The sequence below is a fragment of the Corythoichthys intestinalis genome, chromosome 18 (assembly GCF_030265065.1).
Source record: "Corythoichthys intestinalis isolate RoL2023-P3 chromosome 18, ASM3026506v1, whole genome shotgun sequence".
NCBI lineage: Eukaryota > Metazoa > Chordata > Actinopteri > Syngnathiformes > Syngnathidae > Corythoichthys > Corythoichthys intestinalis.
In genome coordinates this window covers 17,031,202-17,056,850 of record NC_080412.1, presented here as the reverse complement: position 1 = coordinate 17,056,850, position 25,649 = coordinate 17,031,202, and the positions used below count along the sequence as shown (strand labels likewise).

General features: G+C 39.2%; 1 protein-coding gene across 4 annotated transcripts in view; it reads left to right on the top strand.

Annotated features, from left to right (window-relative positions):
* The window catches only part of specc1 (sperm antigen with calponin homology and coiled-coil domains 1), a 120,106-nt gene that overhangs the window by 70,404 nt on the left and 24,053 nt on the right, over window positions 1-25,649 (top strand). For all 4 annotated transcript variants that reach the window (XM_057820859.1, XM_057820860.1, XM_057820858.1 and 1 more), the window contains 3 exons: window positions 2,925-3,000; window positions 3,473-3,611; window positions 10,653-10,746. In XM_057820859.1, coding sequence (XP_057676842.1) covers window positions 2,925-3,000; window positions 3,473-3,611; window positions 10,653-10,746 — 309 coding nt within the window. The remainder of the gene's footprint in view (window positions 1-2,924; window positions 3,001-3,472; window positions 3,612-10,652; window positions 10,747-25,649) is intronic.

Here is a 25,649-nt window from a genome sequence, read left to right as displayed (position 1 = left end):
TATTGCCATGTAGTATATTTGTTGAGCTTTCAGTAAATGATACTGTAGCCATTTAACTGTTCTGCCCAAATGCTTGATGGGAAGTGTAACCATGACTGTGCGTAGTGGTACCAATTGATATATCTTCTCTGCATTGGGAATAACATAGGGTGTTAAGAAAAAGATCAATTACTACCTTTCTTCCCCACATTGCTTCCCACGATATTTCTAATCGTAGGGAGAGGGATTATAAGGCTTTAGCCAATTAAAAAAAGGCTCCAAAGGCTGCCAAAGTTCACTCTACTCATTTTACGCTGCCTTTTAGCTCTATATATAGGTAAAATGGCGCCATTACAGACTGAACGCGACAATGCGTGAGTGGGTCGTGCAGCGCATGCGTTAATTGTGTTAAATATTTTAACGTGATAAATTTTTTTTTTTAATTAATTACCGCCGTTAACGGGATAAATTTGATAACCCTACCTTAAGCCTAAACTAAAGACTCTGGATGAGTGTTATATATTATGTCTGTAATGTTAAATACAATTAGAAAACGATTTAATTAAAAAATATATATATTAAAAAAAAGGCATGTCCGATATTTTTTTGCCGATTCCGATACTTTGAAAATGACGTGATCGGACCCGATCGATCATTTGTTAATGCTAATGGCAGTGTCATGTCATCATTATGATTGTCTTATGACAGTTTATGGTGCCACTGTCAAATAAAGTGTTACCAAATGCCACAGCTAACAATTAATGAAACAACTGTAACTGTAACTGAAGAAATAATTAGCACAGAACATGAATTTTGATTGTTATTTACATCTGTATTGCTGCAATGCATACTAGGAAGCATGTTGGACGACAACAGTGTTTAGAGCTGGTGGCAGCAGAGGTTGACGGTCTCGCCCAAGGGAGCAGGGACGGCCAAATAAAGCTTATTGAAGCAAAGAAGCTTTATCCTGGTACTCCAGACTCACCGCTGTTCCAGCTATTGAGTCTGGCCACCATTAAGCAGATAAAATTTCCAGGGCGGAGCAAGCTACAGCAAACAGACAGCGGAGTGGACCAATGACGTTAGAAGCGCGACGAGGGACTTGCGCGCGGAAGTAAACATACGAGGAGAGCGGAGTTTATTCAACATGGCTAGAGCGAGACAGACTGTTGTCAGTGACTTGTGTCAATGTGTTTTTGGTAATTTAAAACTGATTTTACCGTGGATTGTAACATACTGTATTCTCGGCTCTCCTGTTTGCCATCTGTGTTGTTGTGGAGACGACTTCCGACGCGGAAGAGTGACGTTGCTCGTTAAGAACACGTCACGCAAATAAACGAAACTGATTTGACGATTGATTTTAGTACTTGCTCGGGAGGTCGTTAATGGGCTGGGTTCCAGACTATTCTCACAGTGTTTGAAAAATCCAGGGAGAACAGTCTGGCCGTGCCAGGCAAAAGAAGCTTTGCAGCTAATTGGTTCAAAGCTTCATGGTGGATCATTTGATCTTAGACAGTCTTGTGATGCCACAGTTAAAGTTTTATTGGTTAATATCTTTTGGTGTAAATATCCCATAATACAGTGAGGACAGCTGGGGCTTCTAGTACAGTGCGGCTTATCTATGAACAAATACCATTTTCGTGTCAAATTTTGTGGGTGGCAGTTTATAGTCAGGTGCGCCTTACAGTCCAAAACTTATAGCAATACGATAACAGAAAAGCTTCGAATCAAATTTTGCTGCTTCGAGTATTCATTTAATTAGAGTGGTGTTGTAATGGTTTATTTTGAAAGTGTTTGCATTTAGTTTTATTGATTTGGGTGGATATGCTGCCCTCTAGTGGCAACAGTGAATATGATATCTCATTTAACATGGCTGAATCCAGCTGCTCCCTGTTAAGACCAACATAAGGTGAGTTTTTGTTTGAGCTAATGTTTTTTATGCATTTCTAATTTAGTTTAGTATAGGTATTTTTGTGCAATTTTTTGTGGGGATATGTGTTTGAACGATTTGTTAAGAGCACTGTTAAAAAAAAAAAAGTTTGCATTTTATTGCATTTGAGCAAGCGGACATTTGCTTTGCAAATTAGCCAGTTGTTCTTTTGTTGTATTTAGATCCTCATTTTTTTACTTTGTTCATACCGTTTGAGGCTAAGCCAGGTATTATAGTTTATTTTTAAGTGGAAGTGACATCCCCTGCATAGTTTGAGGAAACACTCAGGAATTTTTTTTGTATTCGCATTTAATGCTGTTGTAAAAGTGCAATCTTAGCAAGCCTTTGTTCTACATTTCCTAAAATGTATTCTGCAACGCATTAAATGTTCGCAATCTGATTACTCGATTATTTGAACTAAGTAGTTGATAGATTAATCGACTACTAAAATAATCGATAGCTGCAGCCGTAATATATAACACGTTGTATGGCTCTCATGGAATCATTTTTTAAAAAATGTTGGGTGTTTTGGGTCTCTTGGTCAAAAAGGTCCCCAACCCCAGCTCTTAAGAGGTCTAGTTTGCGGGCGTGAAGTTGGCGTAGTTGGGCGATGGGAGGGTCAGACAGAAAGGTAAAATGAAGCGCAGAGCTGTTATAACGTGTTTTTAAATGTTGGATGATCGTCTTGAGGGCTTCGAAAGTGTGGAGGGGCACAAGAATAATTGTCCCCCACTCCCGTTGGACGGTCCACTCAGGGGGACCGATTTGTCTTCATCGTACCCGGGCCCTGTTCACATTTGTTCTGCCACTGCTACAATGTTATGTTTATCAAATGGCACAATTGTAAGCCTGATTGGCTTACAGCGCACTTTTCGCCCCTAGTCATACAGTATATACATGTGATGTATCTGGTCCTAATAACACCAAGTTTTTTATCCCTTTTATAGTATTTCAATGAGTGCTTATAATGGGTTAATAACTATTTTAATTTGTTATTGTGTTTATTTTCCAACAGAGGCAGTCGTACATAAAGCCCCTGTCAAAGTTGTTGGAAAAAAGAATCAGTCATGGAGACTTTGCTCATCCTCACGGTATGTAGCGAATCAATTTTTAGTTTGTTGTTATTCGTATTCACAATATTCAGACAGCCAGATCCGACATAAATCAAACTGAACACATATAAAAGGTGGAGGCCTGTATCCCGGCAACAGACAGACCCTTAGAGACGGAAAGGTCAGATGTAGTTTGGTGTTGCACTTGTCAAGTAAAAAAGATTTCCAATCTTTCGGTGGGTGACTACATTGTCCAAGGAAGCCAATGTTTTGATCTAATCTTGTAAGGTGATGTCACATTACTCCTTCTCAAACATTATTTGGCTTACAACAATTGTATTGTCACTGCTCAACAGCAGCCTCAATGCCACAGGTGTCCTCAGGGGACCCTACCCTCTATTCAGTGTAGTTTTCCATTTGTTTGTGTGTATGATAAACAAATATGCCCAAACGTCCTGTTTATAAAATACTGTACATTATCGGGAATGTCTGATTTATCTTGATTCCCCAGGTACGTTTTCAGGTTGTGGTGAAGACACAAAACCCAACATTCTGATTAGGAAGAGTCCATCACTGGAGTCTATTTTTAAAAGCCCAGTTTCCCTGAGAAGCCGCACATTTAGCTGCAACCAGGTCAACAACATGTTCAGGTGAGACATTTATTTTGTAGTTTCTGTTTGGTAACTTCACAGCAAATGTTAGTCGAAAAGTGTGTTTGTGGGGAGCATGGCATAGACTTCACTATCAGTTGACGGGACACGGGGCCTATTTTAATAGGGGGCCTATTTTCAAAAACTTAGAATTCAAATATTTTCAAAACCAAAGCGGCTAGCAACCTAAAACCAAAACAGACATCTCTCTCAGGCATATAAAGTATGCGTATCCATGAGCAGCAACATAAAAAAATTCAAAGTCGTTCACTCATAAAACCCTCACAAAACTTTGCTATAAAATTCTCAAAATCTACACTAGATGCACAAAAATCCCAAGATGCAGGGATAATCACCTATATTTTCATGATCAATAGCAATATTTAACATAACATGTACAGGTTTTTGCCAAAAATAGCAACAATTTTTTTTAATTTAGCGCAAGTTTTCAAAAGCTAATAAATCACTCAATTTTTACATCAGAAACTTAATTTTTTTTTTTTTTATTAAATCGTTTTCTAATTGTATTTAACGTTACAGACAAAATGTCTTACACTCTTCCAGAGTCTTTAGTTTTGGCTTAAAGTAGGGCTAACAAATTTATCGCGTTAACGGCAGTAATTAATTTTTTTTTTCATTAATCACGTTAAAATATTTAACGCAATTAACACATGCGCTGCACGACCCACTAACGCATTGTCGCGTTCAATCTATAATGGCGACGATTTACCTATATATAGTAGAGCTAAAAGGCAGCGTAAAATGAGTAGAGTGAATTTTGGCAGTCTTTGGAGCTTTTTTTTAATTGGCTAAGCCTTAAAATTCCTCTCTCAACAATTAGAAATACCGTGGGAAAGCAATGCGGGGTAGAAAGGTAGTAGTTGATCTTTTTCTTTACACCCTATGTTAGTTCCCAACGCAGAGAAGATATATCAATTGGTGCCACTACGCACAGTCATGGTTGCACTTCCCATCATCCATTTGGGCAGAACAGTTAAATGGCTACAGTATCATTTACTGAAAGCTCAACAAATACACTAGATGGCAATATTTAGTCACAATATACAAAGTCACAAGTCTTTCTATCAGCGGATCCCTCTCACAGAAAGAATGTTAATAATGTAAATGCCATCTTGAGGATTTATTGTCATAATAAACAAATACAGTACTTACGTATGTACTGTATGTTGAATGTATATATTCGTCCGAGTTTTATTCGTTTTTTTCTTAATGCATTGCCAAAATGTATATGATTGGGAAAAATTATCGGGAATGATTTGAATTGAATCGGGAGCAAAAAAAAAAGCTCTTGGATCGGGAAATATCGGGATCGGCAGTTACTCAAACTAAAACGATCGGGATCGGATCGGGAGCAAAAAAACATGATCGGAACAACCCTAATCATAATAATTAACTATTATATTTTTTTAATCGTTGACAATAAAAGTTTTTTTTTAAAGCAACACTAGGTAACTTTGCAGTTTTGGTTGATTTTAGCGACACCAGTGGACAAAAGCGGTCGTGTTTTGCCTTCAGGAAGACTGCGTTTCCCATGAGGACCAGCGCACAGTGTCGTAAAATCCTGATATCCAAATCTAAATGGATTAAATGACATTTCTGTTTCTAGCAGCTGTGTGAAGGATGAATAGTAATGAGGTAATAAATCCAGTTGTGGCTAAACAATATCATAAGGTGGTTAGCAACCGTGTGGCTTCGTCAGATGAGTTCAGTTGGGGGGCAGGAGGGTTCACGCCAGGGAGTGAAAGCCAGGCCAATGTCTATTTTGAGTATCGTTTTTATTCCGAGTAGCTTCCCTTTGTTTTACTCCTCGGACAAAACTTTTTGTCTTTTTTGTTGCTCTGCCATCTTTGCAGAATTTGCGCAAAAGCGTTCGCATCGACTTCCGTCTTTATAATGAAAGATGGAAGTGATGTATGCTGTAAAGCAGTCAGCACTAGAGGTGGGAATCTATGGGTACCTTACGATTTGATTACGATTCAGAGGCTCCGATTCGATTATAAATCGATTATTGATGTCACCTAAACCCCCCCTTTTAATGGTTTGTACATTCGTTCCAAAATAGTTTAAAAATCCTATTAGGCTAAACCAAACTAAAATTTGAGTATCAAGTTAACAGTTAAAAACATTAAATAAAATACTCAAGTCCCCATTCTGTTTCAGCAGCTTTAAACTACATACAACTAATTTAATGATGTGAATCAACCGTTAAAGTTGATAAAATTGCTCCCGTTATTCCATAATTTCCCTTCTGTCTACTTACAACATGCCAAAGTTTTAAAACTGTTTCATTATTTAAAGACAGATTCAAGTCAAGATTTTGCTGATTTAGGAGTATTTCAAATAAAAAGTTAATTGGGTTCGCTACAACAGAGCCTTCTAGAGAAGTCTACTGCTTTAAGATGGCGGCTGTTTACAACGCGGCAACTACTAAACGGCAAGCCTGTCGTTTCGCATCTAGTTCTTTTTATATGTTCTAACACCGCCGTTGTCTATCTTTTAGCATCTAGTTCTGCAAATATGTGATACCTACTATAGCCGTATGTTTGTAGCAACTAGCAACTGGGCGTTGTTTGAACCAGCTGTCGGCCCAGTCAGGTATTTTTGTTTTTTTATCTAGCGGCGTGAGTTGAACATGATATTTGCTCTCGGTCCATTCCTCATTGTGTCCTGAAGACCGCGCTGACTGTTTTAGTTCTGCTTTACCTGGTATAATTCAATAATCGGAATTTGGATGTTTGTGAATCGTTCTCGAATCTTCCACTAGCAAATCGCAAATAATCTAAGAATCAGAAATTTCGCACGCCTCTAGTCAGCACATTTGTAGTTTTTTTGTTTGCCACGGTTCCTGCCACCCTCCTCAAAGTTAATTATTGCCGGTGAAAGCGATACAGACCCCCTCAAGATATAAAACGGTTAGGGTTGTCAGTTGACATCGCAAATGTTATGAAAATATTCTATAAAGGTTGAAAAGTTACCTAGTGTAGTCAAATTTATTCATAAAACCAATTTATTGCCCTGGCCTAGTGGTCATTTCTTTGTTACGGTGTTAGGTGGATTTAATATTTGTTTATCAGAAAGGGACTGCAAAGGGGCTCAACTCAAAGAGTCCACATATGAGCTTTTAGAGATTTCACTCTATTTTTGCTGGTCATGCACCACTGCACCTGGTAACATTTAAGGTAAATGAAGAGTGTTGGCTTTGTGTGTGCATATATACATTGTGCAGTGTTTGACTTTTGAAAACCCCTACGTTGTCACAGTGGGGCAGGTAGTTTGGCATCCCTCACACCCTCAGTTCTGCAATTACACTGTTGGAAATGGTAAACACATCTGTCCATTGTCACTTTGCAAATTATTACCTTCTACAACCTCTAGCAAAAAGTATGGAATCACCAGTCTCGGACGAGCACTCACCCAGATATTTTATCATTTAGAACAGGGGTCTCCAATCCGGTTCTCAAGGGCCGCTGTGGGTCCTGGTTTTTGTTCATACCGATCGAGCAAAGACCTTTTAACCAATGTGGTTTCTACTGAAACAAGCAGAACCTGACTGCAATCAACTAATTACACTTATAAAACACCAGATTGGTGAAAAGGTGTGGTCTTGTTTTGTTGGAGTGAAATCCTGCACCCACTGCGGCCCTATGTGGAATAGTTTGGAGACAACTGTGGCCTATACTACGAACTGAGTTCAACCTCCCCAGAAGTAATCCAGTTTACCAGCGGGTAACCAGAGTTGACAAAACCTGGTTGTCTAGTTTGTGGTCAGTCGGTGCTACGACGCTGATTATGATGTTGATTAGTCGAACCTGTGTCAACCCAGTCAGAGTTACTGCGCGTTCACATAAAAGGGGGCCGAGACCAGAGTCAAACACTACTTGTGACGATGGCACGGGCACCTTACTTCACGGAGGAGGAATGCGCGATGATCATGCGGAGTTATGAGGAATTAAAATCCACCCTCACCGTGAAATCGAACACCGTTTCAGCGAGTAGAGCGCGACGGGTCTGTTGACAGCGAGTTTACAGATCGTGTGATTTGTGAATGCGTCAATATGCCAGTTTACTTATGTCCATGCAAAGAAATAAAGCCTGCTGTCAGGACAATAAAATAAGATTTGGTACGTTAACAGTAAGAAATAATTTATCGCGCATCACCACATGAAGCAGGATAATTGTATGTTTAGTCCCACTGACTGTATGAATACGTATGTCCTTTTTTTTTTTCCCCCTTAGTTTGGGCCTAAAAAATCAAGCCCGACCCGACCCGAGCCCGATCAATTAACTTGATTTGCAGGCCCGAGCCCGACCCAACCCCACCCCTCCAAAATTTTATGTTATCTTTGTGAGGACTCAGGAGAAGAAGGAAATGCGGGGATGCCATGCGTTGTTGCGTGAATTAAAGCCCGTCTTTTGTAACGAATTTTCACAGTTAAACAAGACTGTAAGATGAGTATTCAATAAACATTTATATCTTTTATATTTGTGCGTCTGTCCTATCAGTGGATTTGACATTTAATTTAATCTCTTTGAGTTGGCAGAAAAAAACGCAAGTTTTCTCAATGTTTAAATAGTCTACATATTTCTATGATTATTATTAAATCATTTACACAACGAAATAACGCTGGAAAAGTCCGTTAAATATATTTCTTGTATATGAGAGCAAAGCTCCGCATTCGTTTACATTCAGCAATTTCAACGATCAATTTGAAGCGTTTCCATACCCCACTTCGAATCGCACGGCATACAGTGTTCTTACGCAGATATTCAGCATCACCATTGGAATGCATATATTGTCCCTGGCGAAAGAGCGCACGGAGAGGCACACAATCTGCTCGTTTGTGAGGGCCTGACTTCGGCGGGTTACATTATAGTGACGTCTGCCTCGATCAGTTGGCACAGGTAAAGAATTCCCTCAGCTGAAAATCTACATCTTTCATGGAGAACATCTTCCGGGTACGCCAGCGGATTCTGGCGGTCTCCAAAAACCCGTGCACTCCGAAGAGAGCCCCTCACAATCCGCGCGCCAATGTCGTATGGGTCGTCCAGGTACGCTGTCATTGTCAGGAGGACACGTCCGCGGAGGAGTGCTGTTTAATTATAGCGTGGTTAATTAGAATTCTGAGGTTAAGCAAGATCTAACTCTGAGACGACCAGGTTTGGCGTGTGGCGTGTGTTGCCATGGCAACACTTCTCGGTTCCAACATATCCACCTTTCGTAGTCTCGCTTAGCTGCGAACTTAGGTCGCACGTGATGAAGTTACTCTCGAAGTTACCCTGCTAAGCCAGAAAACTGGCTTCGTAGTATAGGCCACTGATGTAGAACAAACTCAGATAAAAAGCCTGAAAAAAAATAATGAATTAGTTCAAAAGTGCAGCTCTTTAGCATTCAGAAAAACCAAAACAAATGAATAAAAAACATTGTAGTAGTTAGTAAATGCTAATTGTAAGAGCAAGTGCAGGGAAATATATAGTGAATCACTCCATTCTGAGGGGGGGGGGGGAAATGGAATCGTGAGAAACAAACAAAGAAATAACAATCAAAACACTTCTCTACTATTTAGTAGCACCACCTCTGGCAAAGGTTCCAGCATCATCACCTTGTCAAGAGTCAAGAATCTGCATTGGACAAGGTGTTAAGAGTCAAGAATGACAAGGTGATGATGCTGGAACTTTTGTTTGGTCCCGTTCCATAGAGATATACAAAGATGACTGCCTGAAGAAGACATCAAAATTCCCTCAGTCCTTGATGATATGGGGCTGCATGTCAGGCAAAGGCACTGGGGAGATGGCTGTGGTTAAATCTTCAATAAATGCACAAGTCTACATTGAAATTTTAGACAGCTTTCTTATCCCTTCAATTGAAAATGTGTTTGTCATTTTCCAAGATGACAATGCATCATGCCACAGAGCTAAAACTGTTAAAGCATTCCTTGGAGAAAGACTCATCCAGTCAATGTCATGGCCTGCAAATAGCCCAGATCTCAACCCTATTGATAACCTGTGGTGGAAATTGAAAATAAATGGTCCACAGCAAGGCTCTGGCCGGCAAGGATGATCTGGCAACTGCAATCAAAGAGAGTTGGCACCAAATTGATGAAGAATACTCATCAATTCCATGCCTCAGAGACTGCAAGCTGTCATAAAAGCCAGAGCTGGTGCTATTAAACACTAGACATGTGTTGACATGTTGAGTGTTATTTCTTTGTTTGTTTCTTATGATTCCATATTTTTTCCTCAGATTGGAGTGATTCCATATATAATTCCCTGCACTTGCTCTATAAAATTAACTGACCACCACAATGTTTTTTATTCATTTCTTTTAGTGTTTCTGAATGCACTTTTGAACCAATTCATTATTTTGTCTAGATTTTAATCTGAGTTTGTTCTACATGATAAAATGTCTGAGTGAGTGTTCGTCCGAGACTGGTGATTCCATACTTTTTGCTAGGGGTTGTAATTGACGAACATTATTATTAAAAAAAATTGTTTCAAGTCTGTTATTAAGACTTTCCAAACAGAAGTGTGTTGCTTATGACTTTTTTTGGTACGGTACTTGGGGGATTATGCAACTAATATTATTCACCGGTGATGAATAAGTACAAAATTTGCAATTCAGCGTCTCGAAGATGGAATGAATGGATTTAACAGCCAACGAGCAGTCACATGTTAAGCGTCTTGAGAGCAATGACCTGGCGTGGTGGTCTTCCCATGGCCCCAACTGCAACGCAAACACCGCCGAGATGACCTTGGGAACACCATTCGTGCCATTGAAAAGTGCACTTCATGTACTCTGTGTTTGGATTCATTGTTTTATCTTGTTTATTCATTTTTCTGCTGTTGCCACAGCATGGATAACATACACATTGAGGGAGCATTAAGTGGGTGTTCAGGGCTGCATTCCAATGAAGATATTTGCACTTTTACATTTGACTAAATGGGCTTATCTCCTATCACGCCATCTGTTGCTTTCTCACTGTGTATTTGTGGTTTGTGTTCCCCTCGCGACGGTGTGGAAAGTACGGACCCCTTGGCTGCACTCGCGCGGGAGTATGGGGGATCTAAGAGGAACGCTCTACTGAAGTGGTGCCAGAAGAAAACACAAGGCTATCCGGTAGGGATCACAGGCCGTAGATCTTTCTCACATCCAAGTTGACCTTGTGCTGTGAATTTAAATGAGTTTATCACCAGTAGACGTTGAACTGGGAGGGTGACCGAAAGTCCATTTGCCACCAGACCTTCCACTTTAAATGGATCTGACCAACCTGAGTCAATGAGTATTTTTATTCATCTCATTAAAATGCCTAGGTTATTTATGTCTAAATGGTCATGCAGCAGGATATGACGATCTTTAAATTTCTATTGTCATTATCGCCATAAATAGACCTGCTGCTGCAATGCACATTTTGGCCAGTAGATGGTGCCCAATTTGCACTGACTTGACACATTTATGGGTTTCCTTCAGCCAAAGTAGTACCAACAACTAGCCTAAAGATACCTTTCTCCACTCAATAGTTAGCCAATTGGCTCCCCTGCCAATATTACTGTAATTAATTGATTGATAATAATCTTAATGGTAGCCCTGCTGGCTTGCAACCAATTCAGGGTGTACCGTGCCCAATGACCATAGTTGGCTGTGATACTGTGCTGCTTCTGGATAGTTTTAGATTGCAGCACTACTTGACACATTTAACATTTATGGCAGGTCATTTTAATGTCAATTAAAAATAGAGTGAGGAAAAAGCATAATTGTTGTAATTTTTTTCACCAAATAATTAAAAAGGTATCATATCGTGGCATATCGATATAGTATATGGTATCGTGATAGTTTTTCCCATATTGCACAGTACTACCAAATAGTATGACAGCACAGTACTACCAAATAGTATGACAAAAGTATTTATTAGTATTATTAGTATTATTAACATTTTTAAAGGGTATTTTCTCTTTTATATTTCAAAATGGCTGACTATTGGAATGGAACTATTTATAAATTAAACGATCTGAAATCAGAGTGAATTATTTTAAATTAGGGCTGTCAAAATTATCACGTTAGCGGGCGGTAATTAATTTTTTAGATTAATCATGTTAAAATATTTGACGCAATTAACGCACATGCCCCGCTCAAATGGATTAAAATGACAGTACAGTGTAATGTCCGCTTGTTATTTGTTTTTTGGTGTTTGGTGCCCTCTGCTGGGGCTTGGGTCAAACTGATTTTATGAGTTTGAGCACAATGAGTGAGCATGGTGTAATTATTGACATCAACAATGGCGAGCTACTACTTTATTTTTTGATTGAAAATTTTACAAATTTTAATAAAACGAAAACATTAAGAGGGGTTTTGATATAAAATGTCTATAACTTGTACTAACATTTATCTTTTAAGAACTACAAGTCTTTCTATCCATGGATCGCTTTAAGAGAATGTTAATAATGTTAATGCCATCTTGTTGATTTATTGTTATAATAAACAAATACAGTACTTATGTACCATATGTTGAATGTATATATCCGTCTTGTGTCTTATCTTTCCATTCCAACAATAATTTACAGAAAAATATGGCATATTTTATAGATGGTTTGAACTGCGATTAATTACGATTAATTAATTTTTAAGCTGTGATTAACTCGATTAAAAATTTTAAATGTTTGACAGCCCCATTTTAAATGAAATTAGTATTCTTTTAGATGCAAACCTCAAATTGTTTCAGATGAGTTTATTTGTAACTCATTTTGACAATATCTTTTATAAGTATTGATATAGCTTCTTGTGTCTGGTTTCCCGGGAACGTCTCAAATATTAAGCTGAACAGAAAACCTTAAAAGATAAGGAATGCAGGAAGGACATTAGGACAGCTGTGACTTCAGTAAATCTTTTAATCCCATTTAAACTCGTTTTATAAGCTTGAATTTGTGTACAGTGGGAACACAGGGCGGCACTAATGTTTGTTTTCAATGGGCTGCCTTCCGAGACAGCTGCTTTAAACTGATTTACGTTATTCTCCCCTATCTAAAAATCTAATTAAATTCCATGTATGAGCAGTCTCATGTTTCACGTACGTAGTGCCTCACACACATTTGTGTAAATGTCTGTCCGACGGTCTAGGATTTTATCAGATGGGCTACTATGAGGCAAGATTTTGTCATCACAGAGCACTGTTCTCTCAAAACACACATGCACTAAGCGTACTTTGGTTTCCACAGAGAAAATTTGTGATAGCTTTGCTAATTTAAATTCAAGTTCAAATTAGGAAGCTTTTGAAAAGTACAATTAAGACTATACTAAATGAGATTTAAAATCTCATTTTTCCATTTTTGACCAAAGTGTCACCTTTTGGTGGACCAGATCACATATGTTTGAGTCTTTATTTAGTCCAAGTGATTCACATATTAATCAAAATCTTTGATAAACCCAGGTTAGTCTGGCCCGGCACCATTTAAGACCCTAAGAGACAGCCAATGGCTTGTAGAAGGCTTAGTCAGATTGTATCAGTATTTACAAGTATGAAGAATGCTCTAAGACGATTTAACATTCTCTCTTTCAGTCCCGCTATAATGTTTTACCTCCTGCGGCGTTTGTTGTTGATTTAGATGTTGATCCTTGCATGTTTATGGATTTAGTCCACATCAGCTATGTGCCCAACCGGTATAGTAATTGGATTCTGCCTCAGACAATCAGCAAAGTACCGAAAAGAACTTTCATCTTCACAACAATTGTTATGATTTTATACTTTTTAAACACACAGTATACAGTAGCTGACGAATTTATGTTTTCTCTGAATTTGTTACATTTTTGCAACTGAGATTAGATAGAAGACCACCCACAATAAATAGTAAAATACAACATTAAGGGACCAAATATCTCTATCAATTACTTAATATAAACTCATTTAAACTTATTACAAACCATTTGACCACTTACAATCAGGTGGCAACTGAATACAAGTGACTGCTGACACCCCATAACCCTTTATAAGTTTCTGGGGTACTTCCGCTTTACTTCTGCATTTCTGCTCGCGACTTTCGTTTTACACTTATTGCAACCAAAACAAAAGTGGAGATGGAGTGGCATTAACCATCAAAATCCCTCAAAAAAGACCATTTGGAAATGCCGCATTCATCTGCCGTCATCACGACATGGGAGGACAACATAAAGAAATGGCTAAGAGTCGCCACAACCAAAATAGTTTTGTAATTTATTGATTTAATGGCAGTGGATGGAAACGCAATCAGGGACCTGAAAATCTACAAAGCATCTAGTTGAATGTGTCCTAATACATGATTATGGGAATTTTGTGTTCATGACATCAGACGTGGAACTAAGACAATGCCACCACAAAGCAATAACGGGTACATTTATGTTCAATTTTACGACAATTCTGTGTGTTGCGTCACAGCTGAGACATCATTAGCTTTGCATTAGCTTCAACGAAAAAAGAAACGGAAAACAAACTGTCATCTACTACAAGTCATACACTGTAGTACATACACGAGTTATAATAATTTGATATAAAAAACCATATTAATGTTTTTCGTTTTAATAAAATTTGGAAAATTTTAAATAAAAAAATGAACTAGTAGCTAGCCATTGTTGTTTACGTCACAGGGCCGTGACGTCACATGGCCACGCTGCCGTACTTCATAGTGTCACTCTTTAACTACAGTGTATCACAAAAGTGAGTACACCCCTTGCATTTCTGCAGATATTTAAATATATTTTTTTCATGGGACAACACTGACAAAATGACACTTTGACACAATGAAAAGTAGTCTTTGTGCAGCTTATATAATAGAGTTAATTTATTTTCCCCTCAAAATAACTCAAAATATAGCTATTAATATCTAAACCCCTGGCAAAAAAGTGAGTACACTCCTTTGAAAACATGTACATCCCTAAATGTCCAAATTGAGTACTGCTTGTCATTTTCCCTCCAAAATTTCATGTGACTCATTACAGGAGTGCTGTCAGCATTGCTGCAGAGATTGAAGAGGTGGGGGGTCAGCCTGTTAGTGCTCAGACCATACGCCACACTCTACATCAAATTGGTGTGTATGGCTGTCACCCCTTAAGGAAGCCTCTTCTGAAGACCGTACACAAGAAAGCCTGCCAGTCTTATCAGACCATAGGACATGGTTCCAGTAATCCATGTGCTTTGTTGGCATGTCTTCAGCAAACTGTTTGCGGGCTTTCTTGTGTACCGTGTGTGTCGAGTGTTCAAGTGTGACGTATGGTCTGAGCACTAACAGGCTGACCCCCCACCTCTTCAATCTCTGCAGCAATGTGGACAGCACTCCTGTTACGAGTCACATGACATTTTGGAGGAAAAATGACCAGCAGTACTCAATTTGCACATTTAGGGATGTACGTAGTTTCTAAGGGGTGTACTCATTTCTGTTGCCAGGGGTTTAATGGTTATTAATGGCTATATTTTGAGTTATTTTGAGGGGAAAATAAATTGACTGTATTATATAAGCTGCACACAGTGAGCATTCTCAGCTGCCTGAGAATGCTCACTGTTTTCATTGTGTCAAAGTGTCCTTTTGTCAGTGTTGTCCCATGAAAACATATACTTAAATATCTGCATAAATGCGAGGGGTGTACTCACTTTTGTGATACACTGTATGTAAGGTAATGATTTAAATATACCACAAGGTGTCAATGGAGAGTTTTAAATTAGTAAGAGATCAAGCCAATTATTGCGTTTTGTCCCTCGACTGACGCTGTAGTTTTCTTTTTAGTGCGGGTAGTGTTGTCTCCTGGTAATGGATCCCAGAGTCAAAGTTTGTATATTGTGACTAAATATTGCCATCCAGTGTATTTGTTGAGCTAAACAAGTTGTTGAAATGTTTATATAGAGTTTGACTAAAGTCTGAGGAAGTTTTATGTGTATTTTGCATATCTATTTTGATTGTGAATTTGTGAATGTCAGTTCTCTTTGCATTGTTGTTTAACTGTGTCAGATAGGGCCTCATTAATACAGATTGAAGCACTTTTCTTTTTGTGAACATTATATTTTGAGCGATATGAATATTATTTTTGTTGTATTTTCACTATATGATACACTATGTTTGTTGTGAAAGAGTTGCCGAAGCTTATGCCAATAAACAGCGCGAGCTTCGAATCTTTTTTTTTTTTTTTTTTTTAATAAGAGTGTCACATGGAATTCCGGCAGCGTGGCCATGTGACGTCACCACCCTGTGATGTCAACAACAATGGTGCCCTACTAGTTAAAATAATTTTACAAATTTTATTGAAACGAAAACATTAAGAGGGGTTTTAATATCAAATTATTATAACTCGTACTAACATTAATCTGCTACTGGTTTCGATTTAGGGTGTATGGCGAGGTAGATCCACACTGGCGCTTTGAAGCTGGACGCTGTTCAAAAGATTCCACTCTAGGCACTTCCAGGAGTTCACACAACCACACACAGCACAGTAAATCCCGGAGTCTACGTCATGCTGAATCCAATTTTGGAGATTCCGTGGGTTCCTCTGGTTTGATTTGGCAGTTTAAAACTTTGTCTACTTCAACCTCAATTCATGGTGTTCCTGTCTAAACCGGGCGTCCGTAGCAGAAAATGTCAAAGATAGCACTGTCCAATTTTCGCTCAGGAAACTTGTCAATAGGGCACTCGCTTAACTCGTTGACGGCGCTACTAGACATCCATTCTGTTTTGACTGGGAGCGGCGAATGAATGTCCGTATCAGTCGAAGTGGATAGGACGTCAAGCTCCGTCAATGGAACTGAAAGTTCAAATGAATTCGACAGAAGACCTCATACGAAAGGTCAGGTAGTTTCAGTGTCACTAAAGCCACCATGTTCGACTGTGAAAAGGTTAGAGCAATTATCAGTACAGCCACATGAACTTTACAGACTCAAAAAGAGTAATAGTTTAACAGAAAGTCCTTTAGCTTGGCTAATACTAATATTCAAATGCGAACTGAATGTAACGTTTAACCTTTATGTACTGTTTAGTAACAAATTAGCCTCAAATTTCCATCTGATAGATATAAAATAGTAAAAGCCTACATGTCAGGACCCAGAATAGCCCCAGTACAGGTAGTCCATGGGTTATGACGTACCCGACTTACTTGATTTCAACTTTACAACTCCGGAGTCTTGTCCGCCGTTTTGTCTCAAGTTTTTTTTTTTTTGTTTTTGTTTTTTTTTTTTAAATTTAAGTCATGTAACAGTGTGTTATCCCCAACCTCTCAGCATTAATAGTAAAGTACAGTGTATTATTTGTCATTTAATTTTATTATTTATTAAATCTAAATGGTTGATTTTGAAGGAATCAGACCTTCTAGCCAGACCGCCGGAATCACGCCAGCGGAACCGCCAGACCCGCATTGGCGCAGCTCCAACGAACCCAGGCCGGCGAAACCCTACAATCCGGCCAGAAGGCCAAACTCCATGCATTCACCTTAGTCTTAACCCTTTGTACTGACTCAATTTTGAAAGGTTTAAAGAAGGCTTACTGAGAACAAGTTGACAATTTATTCGGGTCGACAGCGATCAAACATAAAGGCGAAACAGATACAGACTCAGGCGAGGAGGCAAACCCATTCCAAGGTCACCATATCACACGTCAACAAAAGGTTCCCGAGAAAAAAATGACAACGCTTAGTTAAACATTCAGTCTTTTGAAGGATCTCCCGGGGTGGGCCGTAAGCAGAAAGAAGGGTGTGTTTGGGATATTTGTCTGTTTATGGATTGGACAGGAGGATTCGGGAGTTACTGTTGTCAGGGCAATGAGGGTTGTGGATTTTGCCACCTTAGCGTCAAAGTTGCTCTTGGAGTCTTATCAGTCGTGTTATCCATTGGATATCCAGCGTTCTCTGGTGTTCCTTGTGTTGGGACAGGGCGCCCTGCCTTTTGCTCTGGACTGTCCGGGAGAACTGATTGCGAGAGTTGGTGGTGCAAACATGGGCTTGTCAGAGTCAATCTTGCTCATGATGCACATGTTGGGTTTCCGTGATAAGAAGGCACCGTATTTCTTTTATGCCCTATATTCTGCTTGTTTACCTTAAACTATGGTATAAGTGCTATTTATTTTATATTGGGTGTGTTAGAGTAATACAAACAGTCAAACAGTAAATACGAGAAACAATGCTATTCCCTGATTGATTATCTTAAGTGTGTTAGAATAATGCAAACAGTTAGACGGTGCCTACGAGAAAAGGTACTATCTCCTTCATTTTGTAATTGCTAAGCATATCTGGTATTTCATACATAAATTATATGTGCGGTCCGCTTTCCTTTATTGCACTCGGGCTTGTTTGATGTCACGCTAGTGCTACTTTCTGTTAGTTTCGAGCGTTACTTTCATGTCGGGAAGCGGGGGTTAACGCTATTTAACATTACAAGAACATACCTGTCAAATTGTACGGTTTCGGCGTAATTTGTACAAGTGAGCACTGATTTTTAAATGTGTACGCCGTACGTTAAAAATCTGTACGTTTTTCATGCATTACATTTTTTTTTCTCAGTTCGGATTTTGTCACCGTTTCGGCAACGAGACAATGTGCGTTACTATGCGTTACGTTGGTTGAATGACGCGAGAAAAATCGGAGACACGGAGAGAGAAGAGTGTTTGTTGTGACGCTGTAGCAAAAGTGATGCTAGGCTAGGTGGCTCCAATATTTCCTGACTGTAGCCGACAGCCTACAGTGTACACCCAGATATAACATGCATATAGAACTACATGCAAAATGACAGACTTGGCAGCCACCATTTTAAAGCAGTAGACTTCTCAGAAAGGCTCTGATGTAGTGAACCTTCCTAGCAAACCTAAGTAACTTTTTATCTAAAATACTCCTAAATCGGGCAAATCTTGACTTAAATCTATCTTTAAATGGTGAAACAGTTTTAAAACTTTCACATGTCGAAAGTAGATAGAAGGGAATTAATGCAAAAAGGGTTGCAATTTAACAACTTTAACAGTTGATTCACAACATTAAACGATTTCCAAACATAGCAAATGTTTCTGTTTTTTGTTTTTTTTTTTTAAATGGAAAATTTTTTTTAAAATAATTTAAAAAAACATGAAAGGTAACACTTTACTTTGCCAAGTAACTAATTACTCTTACATTCAAGTAACTGAGGCTATGTTCATACTACAGGTCTTAATGCACGAATACAATTTTTTCGTGTTTTTCCGACTCGAGTGAGGCATTAACTTTACGGTCTGAACGTGACAAGTCGCATAGAACTGGACCATTTCAAATCCGATCTGGGTCACTTTCGTATGTGGTTCAAATCCGATCTGGGCCACATTTTTCCAGACTGTTGCGGCGGTCTGTACTGTCCACTCTCCCAAATCGGATTTCATGCCGCAATTACGTCATCAAATAGCGAGAGAGACGCTACTGTAGCGGTGCAGCTGTGTGTTATTAGCGCCTAGCTTGCAGTGAACACGGCTTCTGGGGAAGGGCTGGGCTTGACAACAGTCAGAAAAAATAAAAATGGGTTGAGGATAAGCCTGAGAATGCTCAGTTTTCTCTCTGCTCCAAGTGAGCAATATTTCAACGTTGCCTACACGGCCGAGAGTCTGGGCAAACTGCCCGTATGTGTGTGTGACATGCACGGACAGTGCGTGCATGCTATCGATCCATATAAATTTTGAATATAAGCCTAAACGGGGATTATTTATGTCATTTGTTCTCCTTTTGAAAAGCAAAATATGGAATGACGGATGACGTGTGTCATTTGTTTGGATGCAAGCATGCTGGTCTTCTTGCTCAGCGCGTGTCGCACTGCGAATTAGTGCGCATGCGTAATACTTGAACAGTCTCAATAGACAAAGGCAGTCTGAACGGGCATGCCAAAAAAACGGATAAGACAAAAAAATTGGATTCGTGCATTAATACCTGTAGTATGAACGTAGCCTGAGTTACTAACTTAACTTTTTGAGAGAAGTAATTTGTAACTGTAATTAATTACTTTTTAAAAGTAAGATTAACAACACTGGTCATAAAGATGAAATCTGCAGAATGAAAAGTGACGAAAGCGAGGATTTTATTCTGCCAATTTGTTGCCGAGCACAATTTGCCCGCAACTATTTCTGATCACTTCTGAGAATTAGTAAAAGAAATGTTCCCTGACTCAAAGATTGCATCGGTAAGTTAATTTTATCAATTGACCTTTTTAATCTATAATTGGACACACTTACGAACTACCTTCAAGTCAAACTGAATTGTGAGCTTAAGTGCAGCAATCAAAAGATATGATAGAAATTGCCAAAAGTGTACATATGATTATAACAAAAGTCACTGTTAAATTTTAGTAATCATGATGTAGCTGAAGATATTGATTGTTCTTTGTTTTCTCCAAGTTATATGTTTCAATATTACCAATAAATTCATATTATTTTAAAAATTCAGTTTTATTTTTGTTTCAGATTGCATGCTATATACGACGTTGAAAGATTAGTCACCAATTTGTAACGGCATACATCACTATTTGTAAGATTCCCAATGGCCTCGGGCTGACAGGTATGCAAAAAGCCAGAGAAAGGGTAAATAGCGCAGGCTCGGCGATGCCCCCCTTAGCTCGCTATTAGCCGGCTAGCTTATTAAGCAGCGTTCACTTTCACCGTTGGACCGGTGCCACTAGTAGCTGCCGTTTTTCTTGTTGAATTGCCCAAGATTTGAAACATATTTCCCTCGATATTACTGTGCAGGTATGTTTTAGTAAGCAAACATATCTCTATTGATTTACTTTATAGCATTATTGAACGCTCTGTCATGATTGTATTTTCTAAATGTGTGTTAATAGTTTGATGGTCACAAATAAATAAATGTTGGTTGTATGAAGAACTATGGTGTGATCGAAGTTAACGGAGGGAAGAAATATCCAATAAAAATAATATGACGTTGACGTACAATACATGTTTTTAGATAGTTATTTTGAGATTAAGGGTAATTAAAGGGTTAATTCCGAGTTGCACGTAAATTCGGGTTACGTCGCCAGCGCAGTAATAGAACTCGTTCGTAAACTGGGGACTACCTGTATTGTAAAAAAAAAAAAAAAAAAAAAAGTCCAAGTGCTGCAGTTTCTGTATATAACAATAGCATAACAACCAGACATAGTCATACAGATTACACCAGTTTTTTTCTAAAAAAATCTTAGCATAAACTATGCCCGCTGTGAGGAAATTGAAAGCAAAGACAATGCAACCGCACCTGTTGCTCAAACGTTCCCACTCTCGGCAAAACTTTCCGTCAAACGGGATCCTAATTTTAATGGAGAACAGGAAACGGCGGCTATTGTGAGCACGTATACGTAGCTGTGATTATATCTGCAGACAAAGCTTGATGTCACACGTAGTTGAATCTGTAATGGAGCAGGGGACATAAGTGTGCGTGCGGAACAGAGAGCACAGTGGTGCTTGTGAACTAATTGTGTCCTATCATCTTACACGGGGCTGTGCAAACACACATGCTTATTTACCGCAAGTGTTTGAGAGTGAAAAAAAAAACATGATGAAAGGAGAGAGAATGGCCTACGTGCTTTAAATCATGCAGTGGGCTGAGCCTCAGGTGAGTTCAGATCGATGAGTGAGGACTTCAGAAGACTGATTGACTTTGCCCTAAGGGAGACAGTGATGGGCAACTAGCAGGAAATGAGAGTTTAGAGTAGACTAACTTTTAATATTTTGACCTTATTTTTGTAGCGCCACCTTTTGCTCCAATTACAGCTGCAAGTCGCTTGGGGTATGTTTCTATCAGTTTTGCACATCGAGAGACTGACATTCTTGCCCATTCTTCCTTGCAAAACAGCTCGAGCTCAGTGAGGTTGGATGGAGAGTGTTTGTGAACAGCAGTCTTCAGCTCTTTCCACAGATTCTCGATTGGATTCAGGTCTGGACTTTGACTTGGCCATTCTAACACCTGGATACGTTTATTTTTTAACCATTCCATTGTAGATTTGGCTTTATGTTTTGGATCATTGTCCTGTTGGAAGATAAATCTCCGTCCCAGTCCCAGGTCTTGTGCAGATACCAACAGGTTTTCTTCCAGAATGTTCCTGTATTTGGCTGCATCCATCTTCCCGTCAATTTTAACCATCTTCTCTGTCCCTGCTGAAGAAAAGCAGGCCCAAACCATGATGCTGCCACCACCATGTTTGACAGTGGGGATGGTGTGTTCAAGGTGATGAGCTGTGTTGCTTTTACGCCAAACATATCGTTTTGCATTGTGGCCAAAAAGTTCAATTTTGGTTTCATCTGACCAGAGCACCTTCTTCCACATGTTTGGTGTGTCTCCCAGGGGGCTTGTGGCAAACTTTAAACGAGACTTTTTATGGATATCTTTGAGAAATGGCTTTCTTCTTGCCACTCTTCCATAAAGGCCAGATTTGTGCAGTGTACGACTGATTGTTGTCCTATGGACAGACTCTCCCACCTCAGCTGTAGATCTCTGCAGTTCATCCAGAGTGATCATGGGCCTCTTGGCTGCATCTCTGATCAGTTTTCTCCTTGTTTGAGAAGAAAGTTTGGAAGGACGGCCGGGTCTTGGTAGATTTGCAGTGGTCTGATGCTCCTTCCATTTCAATATGATGGCTTGCACAGTGCTCCTTGAGATGTTTAAAGCTTGGGAAATCTTTTTGTATCCAAATCCGGCTTTAAACTTCTCCACAACAGTATCTCGGACCTGCCTGGTGTGTTCCTTGGTTTTCATAATGCTCTCTGCACTTTAAACAGAACCCTGAGACTATCACAGAGCAGGTGCATTTATACGGAGACTTGATTACACACAAGTGGATTCTATTTATTAAAGATACACGATAATATCGGTCGCCGATAATTATCGGCCGATAATGGCAATTATGACGTCACACAGATAATCCAGATCATAAAAAAATTCAACCGATAATGCAATCCGATAATTATATACTTGATTTAGCCTCCAAATGTGCGCAACCGAAGAATTCAGCATGCTGCCTCCTCAACCCCTCCCCTCTCTGAAGCCCCTGAGGGAGGAGGGGTTGAGGAGGCGGAGTTACACGACAAGAAATAGTTGAATATTATGGCGGCTGTTACTAAAAAAACGACGCTCTCGCCATCCTCGAAACATGTACCGCAAAGTTCCACGAGACCGAAAGAAAGCGTCTTCATTCAAAACCACTAACCCAGCATCCATTTAAAACTGCATCACAAAGATTTTTGGAACGAATACGAGGCTGCTGCCAGCGGGAATGCTAAAGCTATTGTAAACACTAAGTGAAACTACGGGGCTTGTGACGATACAGAGTCGGGTTGTTTGGGAAAGCAGCCCAAGGCGGGTGGTAAACTCGCATCTAAGGCTAAACACCGGCACGACTGGAGACCGATAGTCGGCAAGTAGCCGTCCTCCGACGGAGCCCGCCGCTCTGGATGGTCCCGGCAGGCCGCCGCGGCGGGCAGAGCCCGGTTCCACGGCTTCAGGACCTCCGGCGAACACCCCGGTTTCTCGAGCGTTCCCTCACGGCGTGCGAGCAGAGCCAGCCCCCGAATACGCCGCGGCGAACCGGCCGGTGCGGGCGGATTATCTGGTAGGAACGTAGCCGCCGCCGAGACGAGATACGATTTTTTTTTTACCGAAATGACCCGAGAGCCAAAGCCCTGGATAAAAAAAATAATGCAGTTTATACGACCACCATTCTTCATGAAAAACATGCCAATCACATTTTCACCGTGTACATTTGGAGAAGTGATGTCCAGTAAGCAAGCTTATCATGACGGCACAGTGGTTAGATGATAATTTAAACATGGAGAAAATGAAGTCAGCCAGCCAATAATGCATTCAGTATGTAAAATGACGAGCGGTCAGATGACTTTGTAACGCTGCCTTTATTTTCGGCTTAACAAAACTCACGCATGGAGATGCGAGCTCCAACTCCATCCAAATAGTACTGCCGTGTATCAGTTTAGCTGCTGTAAAGCACACGTCGTTAGTGCCGCAAATGTAAACAAAGCGCTGCAGAATGGGTACATGACATCTCGCTCTTTTGAGTTAATCATTTTCACAGTGTGCAACAAAGCATATAACATTAGTAATCACTTTTCAAATTAATCTAATTTATTTGTCTGCTCAATTGCAGTCACAGTAGATAATCAAAACTTATTGGCACTTATTAACACGTATCAATTTAAATATGCACATTCCTGTTGTAATGAAATAACAATAATATTCTGTAGCCACAAATATTATTCAAAATCTTTTCCTCTTCCAAGTTTTTTTTTTTTTTTTTTAGGATTAAGTATAATAATTTATTGCTTAAAATAAGGCTGTTAAGATTATTTTCGGCTAGCTATTTTCCTTCCAAGAAATCTGAAAGAAATACACTTGAAGCGCTGGCAGATAATTTCACTTATTTCCAATAGATTTACACTTAAAACTGAATAGTTTTAAGGAGGTGTGTTTTGCAGTGTATTAATGTTATATATGTTAGGAATGGCATACTTTTAAAGGCATTTTTGTGCAATTTAGGTATTTACTCTGTAAGTAATTGTTGCCAAAAGTTTACCATTACACAATGTCAGACAATCTGTCATTATTTAGATGTTGGAATTGACGACTTGTTCATATTTTATGTTGAAAAAAAAGAGCAATAAATTATATTTTTGCACAGTAATATTTTCTTTTGTGTATACTTTAACATTTTACATAAATCTTTAAATAGAATTATCTGCTTGACATTATCGGTTATCGGTTGGAATGAGGAAATTATCGGTTATCGGTATCGGTTGAAAAATGTATTATCGTGCATCACTACTATTTATCATCATCGGTCATTTAGGACAACATTGGATCATTCAGAGATCCTCACTGAACTTCTGGAGTGAGTTTGCTGCACTGAAAGTAAAGGGGCCGAATAATATTGCACGTCCCACTTTTCAGTTTTTTATTTGTTAAAAAAGTTTAAATTATCCAATAAATGTTGTTCCACTTCACGATTGTGTCCCACTTGTTGTTGATTCTTGACAAAAACATTCAATTTCATATCTTTATGTTTGAAGCCTGAAATGTGGCGAAAGGTTGCAAGATTCAAGGGGGCCGAATACTTTTGCAAGGCACTGTACATAATGAAACTGTTCATCCACATTTTGTAGCATTTAAAGTAGACAAGCAGAATAGCCCAGTGTTGCTAGGCATACTACTTGTGCTGGGTTGTTGAGGCCAAGGTTTGTTAAAGCCTCTGAAAAATTGTTGAAGTTTTTAAAAATGAGTCTCAATGTTGGATTGCAGGACCAAATGAAGGTCGCATAATTCTAAGGTCTAAACTACATTCCAAAACAAGGGCGTAGGTTTGGTCTCAACATTGGTAGGGACGATATAACAGCATTACCTGCATGTACACTTTTTGCTCGGGACGAGACATAAATAAGACCAAACAGATTGGTTGCACTGGGGTCCGAGCTACGTTTCTCACGAATATGAACCTAATAAATTGATAGGCAGGGGTTTTCAACCCAGTCCTCAAGGCACACTGTGGGTCCTGGTTTTTGTTCCAGCCGATCCAGCAGAGACAGTTGAACCAATGAGGCTTCTGCTAAAACAAGCCACACCTGACTGCAATCAACTGATTGCACTTGTAAAACACCAGATTGGGGAAAAAGTGTTGTCATCTTGTTTGGTAAGAATGAAATCCTGCACCCACGGTGTGCCTTAGTGGAATAGGTTGGGGACCCCTGGGCTAAATGATCAATGCAAAATAAATTAGGATTGACTATACTTAAATTTAATATGTATTGGTTCTAGTGATACACCATTCAATTCAAACATTGGTTTTCAAAAACTACTAAAGAAACATTTTGAAAAATTCCAGAATAAATGTCTGGATTTTATTTGCAAATTTAAATTGCAATATTTGAACACTTAAATTATATTAAAATACACAATAAATACAAACTTATAACTTAACAATCTCTAAACTATCCAGGAATGCAAAAAGTAAACATTTTCCTAAGACCACTCAACATCGTCAAAATAAAGAAGTTAAATATAACTGAAAAAAACTTCTTAGT